The sequence below is a fragment of the Limulus polyphemus genome, unplaced genomic scaffold (genome assembly GCF_000517525.1).
Source record: "Limulus polyphemus unplaced genomic scaffold, Limulus_polyphemus-2.1.2 Scaffold3632, whole genome shotgun sequence".
Lineage (NCBI taxonomy): Eukaryota > Metazoa > Arthropoda > Merostomata > Xiphosura > Limulidae > Limulus > Limulus polyphemus.
Genome location: NW_013669242.1, coordinates 45,872 through 51,889, shown reverse-complemented (window position 1 = coordinate 51,889; position 6,018 = coordinate 45,872). Strand labels below are relative to the sequence as shown.

Below are 6,018 nucleotides of genomic sequence, written 5' to 3'. Positions count from 1 at the left end.
ACATTTGACACAAAAAGTAAGAGTGCATTAAGAGTACTTTAGCAAAATACAAGAGAATATTTAGGATGGTTTAGCAATAACCGAAGCATATATTTTGATTTTAGAGTATACTATCAACATTAAACCCATGAATGTATCTAGAAAAGCTTTTAAACTTACCCAAAAAAAACCTAGCAATGAGGGAAACAAAACTACTCGTTATTTCGCAACAGTCACGTGACTTCATATTAACTTAAAACATTAAGAAGCCATATTACAGAAATGATGACACATAAAGTCGACTTGTATGAAGATAATCCTCGAAGAACGATTCGAATGCGACGAGACCATTGATTGACTCACTAAGACATTAAATGAACAACGATAATTAGTTGGTCTTACATTTATAAAAACAATATCTATAATGATGAATATATATATATATATATATGAATTAAGGCATTGGGTAAACAATGATAGAAAGTAATTAAAACATTGACTAAATGATAGAGCAGAGACAAAAGTGAACAATGTTTCGAAGAAAAATAAACGTATTGTTTATTTATAGAAAGATATTTAACCAAATACCGTTAACAGACGACATCAAGTGAAGTTAACATTATGGACCAAAGGATGACACTAACTCGAAATGAAACCATTAAAACATTGTTATTCTCTCGGTAGGGCTTGAAGTGAATTCAAGATCAACTCATCGTTATTTTGGCCAGCGTGACTTTCAATTATCAAGGCTATAAGATAAAAATAATGTGCAGAATATCTAATGAAATGACGGACTATCATTAAACTATGACAGACAGAGGGTGGTTTACAAGTGATATTTGAGCTTCAGATTTACAACAATGACGATAAATATGAAAAAAAAATCCATTTAACGTTAATTCTAGCATCAGACATGTGTATGTTTAGTCTTTTAAAGTCATGAAGCCATCTTTATTGTAATCTTATTAAACATTCTTCACGTTGTTCTAAGATCTTTTTTTATTGAATAACTTTGTTTATGCTATAACATTCTACCCTAGTATACACTGACTATAATGGTTATTCTGAAGTTTGAGGAAGGCAAATATAAATTAATTAATTCCTTTATAATACAATTAATTGAACAAAAACTTAGATGGCATAATCAATGTAAAATACGTAGAAAATAACCTACTTGGAATTAACCGATGCTATATATCAACAAAGACATGAGTGAAGGTGATTGTAGATAAAATCTTCCTGCTTAGATTAGAATCTACGAGAACATATTTTATAATTTGGTCTAAAATACTTAAAAATATATGTACAGTTTTCGTACCTCTTCATAAGATTTGATCGTGATAGAGGATTCTTTCCTCCATTATAGGAGGCGCTCTTTGCCATATCTTTGTAAATAAAACTTGATGTTCTTCACAAGAAAGTTCTATGTTCTAAACAAGTGAATCACATGTCTTTTATTATTTAAAACTAGTTCAAAATCCGCTCTCGGATCATATACTTTGAGACATGATCAGATTGATCTCATTCTTCTATTATATATATATATGTACACCGAGTTCTCAGAAACAGATGAACACTTAGCTAACCATTTCGGGCATTAATCTGTTTAGTTTGTCGTTCATTCTTGCTTATTGCACCTTTTGTCACGAACATAATTTCAAACTATGTGTCCAGAGAAAAAAGTATTTCTTAAACTGGCGTGAAACTATCAGGAGATTCGACATCTTGCGGAAAGTAGTCTGACTGCTCGTCGTCAGACTTGAGCCGTTTGCAATCTGAACCATCCAAGTCGACTTCCTGATCAGAGCTGTCGTCTTGGCGTAGTTGCTCTGTGTCGTGCTTCTTCTTAGCCGTAGCCATCTCTGCCGCGTGTTTCTTCCGCCACTTGGTTCTCCGGTTCTGGAACCATACCTGCGAAGACCAAAAGAAACTAGAATACCTAGGAAGCATACTTCATCACACGTAGCCGCCTAATCAGAAGTCAAACAATGTATGTATGAAAGCTAAATCAATGAAAATATCTTGTTCATACATGGCGCTTGTAAAAAGCTAGTCTCTCCAAAATTGTATGGAGAGTAGATTTCCAACCCGAGACAACCTCCGAAGACATACAAAATCCAATGACGTTAGTAGCTTTATACGTTTGCTGTAATTCTGATAATATTTTATATAGAACAATTACGCTTAGGTAATTTCTTATCGTCGAATTAGTTGTTGGATATTGATTACCTAAGAAACTACATAAACAAACCGACAAACTAATATACCATGTTTAAGTTCAATATTCTAAAATGTAGTTACCTTAACTTGACTTTCGGACATTCCTAGAGCATAAGCAAGCTTAGCTCTTTCTGGCCCGGCCAGGTACTTAGTTTGCTCAAAAGTTTTTTCTAGCACGTAGATCTGGTGTCCGGAGAAAGTGGGTCGAGTCTGTTTCTTCTTGCCGTCTTTATCTAGAGAGCCTTAGACAGTATTTGACAATACCAGAGTTATTGTTAAGAGACTTACATTGTTTATTGAGCTTGTAGTAAACAAGAGTGGAAATAAAATAAGGTTCGAGTTAAGAATTTATACTGTTTGTTCTGGACACTTGATAAGATATTAGTAGAAGGGCAATAAGTTACATAACAATGTATGTAAATATTAGCTTATTTAAGATAATTAGTTATATGCTGGATCTGCTTGTGAGTTTTGAAAACGAAAGGATAATAGAAACTTTAGATTAATGTCTTACTTAGATATGCAAGCAAAGAACTCAGAAAATATCTTATTTAACTCTCCTCAAAAGTATTTTACGTAACTAGGGGTAATGAGTTCCTTGGCACTGAATACATTGACTATAGTTTTTGGCTTTATATAAAAAAAGAATGGAAATTACATAGTAATAGCACATTTATTAATAAAAAGACAAGAAACTGCATAATAATAAGTATATAGCTTTGAGTAAAATTATTAAAACTTTAAAGCAGTTGATACTTGGCTTAGAATAGAATTATTAAGGATTTTAGGGAAATATTTATTTGTCCTTAAAAACGCTAGACTTCAGGTTAACGACTTGATTAAATCGAATTAATGATTATGAAATGCCATGCAGTAAAATAGCTCTGAATACAGAGATTAAAATCTCATTTTTAATGCCGAGTGTAACGATTAGGAACTTCAAGATATTTTCTTCACGCACATAAAGATCATAGAACCAACTGTCATTACTGAAAACAGTCTATCATTAATACATATAAAATGATGAAAGCAGTGAATATCCGTCACTAGTCATACAACTAAACAAGAAACTGCTGTTGAATACCCTTCACTACATATTCTATGAACACTGATTTACACTATTGAATGCTGATACACATCAAATATAGAATACCGATCAAAAGTATCGACTATTCTTCACTATTGACTCACATAAAGTAGTGTACTGATATATAGAGAGTAGTATATATAGAGGACGTTCACTGATGCATGTAGTCAAATATATCTAACTTTAGGTGAAACTACGGTTTGTATTTAAAATGATAGAACTATCACTTGATACGCCATTATGTAATGTAAAATCCCAGTAGAGTAGTGATTACTGATCTTACACTGCGGAAAGTCCTATACTATACTAATAAATTTTGCAATAAAGTTATCAAAAAACACCTTTACTCTCTAATTAATTATAAAAAATACTTTTTATTTCAACCAACTTTTCGCTATTGTGGAATCTTCAGGGCTAGTAGGACAAGAACTGCTTTTTCATACTGATACATACACTGTAGTGAATACTGATCTGTAGCACTAGGTATCTCAATCTACTAGTACGTCTATAAAGCTATGAATACTAATATACATGTATGTATATTAAGTAATGAAGACTGATATGCAATAATCTCAATTATATTTGTAAATACCTCATTTTACCGATTCGTGAGCAGTATAAAGTTACTACGTTGATATGTAATAAAATTCACCTTCATCTTGTATTTATTGAAGTTAAATTATACAAACAAAGGAGACAAACATACGAAAATATTTAAAAAATAACTTGAAAGTACGTCTAGATAACTATTAACCAATACTTAGCAGCTTTCATTACTATAAAAAACACTTATAATAAAGAATGCAAAGTTCGATTTAGTCTAAAACAACTAGAAAAATTAATTATATATACCAACAAAGATATATGAAAAACCATTTGACACCTGTTTTGACAATAAGAACACACACACACACATATATATATATTATCTAAATGAAATACTTATAAGGAAACTGGTAGAAGTTAAGAACATAAAATAAATGTGTTTATAGTAGGTTTGTTAAACTGCTTGAAAAATATCAGAAAACTATCTATATACTTAACTACATATATCGTATAGGTCCAGTTCTAGATATAACGTAAAAACTACCGATTAACCTAAATCTTTAGGACTGTCAACTGACATAGATTTATATAAGGAAATATGTAACTAACGCTTTTCTCAATATTCAGTAACGTAATCAGTTGTACTTTACTTTAGGTAAAGTTACGGTTTGACTTTAAAATATAGAACTGTCTACTGACATAACTTTATGTAACGTAAACTCACATATTTTATTAACTCATACAATGTGTTTATTTATTACACTTTGAGAAATTTAGAACAGCCAGTTTTAGTTAACGTAGAAATACTGGTAAACATATTACATATAAGAAAATCGTATCGACCATTTCAAAATTATTCTAAACGTACGGGATACCAAAGAAAAGTTTTACCAGCAGCTGAAGCGAATCGGTCTCTCCACAGAGCTGGGTTTTGTACCATTCCTGGCCAGTAGAGATGAGGTCTGGCGGGGAGATCCCCCAAGCCCAACTTGTGGATACTACCGTTGGCTGGATTGAAGTACATTCCTGCTGTTCCCATTCCAAGGCTAAAGCGTGGAAGAGCTCCTAGCGTGCCAAGAGTTTGTGCTGAAGTGTGTATGGGTCGGCGGAGAATATCGTTTATACCGTGCGGAGTGCTGAGGACCGACGATTTGCCGTCCTGGGTACTGGGATAGGGAGATAAAGCTGTACTCTTCATATCACTGATGCTGTGTAAGGCGGCCAATTGAGGATTTCCCAGGAAGAAAACATTCTGCCGTGAGGCCTCCATGTTCATGTTCAACATGGACAGCATGGAACTTGCGCTAGCTGTGGTAGTAGCCGGTGTGTTGAATTCCAACATAACGCGTTACCTTGCTTAGATCCGTCGTGCTAGACGGTGGTCTTATTAGTTTCTGCTGGAAGAAGAACGCGTCTTGTCGTTCTTTGATGCTTACTCGCTACAACATACAACTGCATACAGTAAAAAGAACAGGAATTCGTTTCCAAGCCATCAAGACCTAGGATAATGGTAACGTGACCTAAATGGTGCCAACTATATTTTAGTGGGGAAAACGATTGCGCGTGGTGTGAAATACCACAAGCATTGAACGAAGGAGGCGTGTAAATCCAACTCAGTGTCAGAAAAGGGCGGTGCAAAGGGCGCCCTGCTGCCTCAGAGCTGATTGGCTACAAGCTTTCCTCACTTATCCCCATCTTTCATCTTAGCCAATGTGAATTTCCTTTAACGGAAAGAGACGGCAAGCTTATGGCGATACAGGTGATAGCTAAGTTTTCGAAACAGACTTTCACACTCTTGGTTCCATGGAATGACCGCATTAAGTAACTGAACGTAATCTCAAAACACGTGCCAATCACGTGGCGGAAGTTAAAAAAAGTTTAAATAACAACGTTTAAATTTTCTTATTCGCAACGGTAAACAAAGACCAAGTGGATATGGACAGTTCCCCGTAATAACAAATCACAAGGGCTTCTCAAAGATTGACAGTTCTTTGTCATGGTAAAATATAAGGACAAAAAAGATGATAGTTCTTCCTTACGATAGAACATAAAAACGAAACGACAGATGTAAAGAGAACAGTTCTTCATCAGAACAAAGTAATAAGGACAAAGGGAAAACAAACAAACATAAAGACGAAGCGAAGATTGCAACGACGACTCTTCTTCTTCATAAGAAAACTAACGGA

At 34.0% G+C, this 6,018-nt stretch overlaps 1 protein-coding gene across 1 annotated transcript; it reads right to left on the bottom strand.

Moving 5' to 3' along the window:
• Positions 1-920: 920 nt before the first annotated feature.
• On the bottom strand, positions 921-5,340 carry LOC106469726 (homeobox protein Nkx-6.2-like). Its single transcript, XM_013930237.2, has 3 exons — positions 4,724-5,340; positions 2,281-2,441; positions 921-1,890 (listed from the first exon to the last, which is right to left on the bottom strand). Exons 1-3 carry the CDS (start codon positions 5,172-5,174, stop codon positions 1,669-1,671), a joined length of 834 nt encoding a protein of 277 aa, XP_013785691.2. The 5' UTR covers positions 5,175-5,340; the 3' UTR covers positions 921-1,668.
• Positions 5,341-6,018: the final 678 nt, after the last annotated feature.

Excerpts from the sequence above, each read along its gene's own strand:
- LOC106469726 (XM_013930237.2), bottom strand. The coding sequence starts at position 5,174 with ATGTTGGAATTCAACACACCGGCTACTACCACAGCTAGCGCAAGTTCC. Across the intron at positions 2,442-4,723 it reads CCGATTCGCTTCAGCTGCTG|GCTCTCTAGATAAAGACGGC; the intron begins GTAAAACTTTTC and ends ATACTGTCTAAG. Across the intron at positions 1,891-2,280 it reads TGTCCGAAAGTCAAGTTAAG|GTATGGTTCCAGAACCGGAG; the intron begins GTAACTACATTT and ends TGGTCTTCGCAG.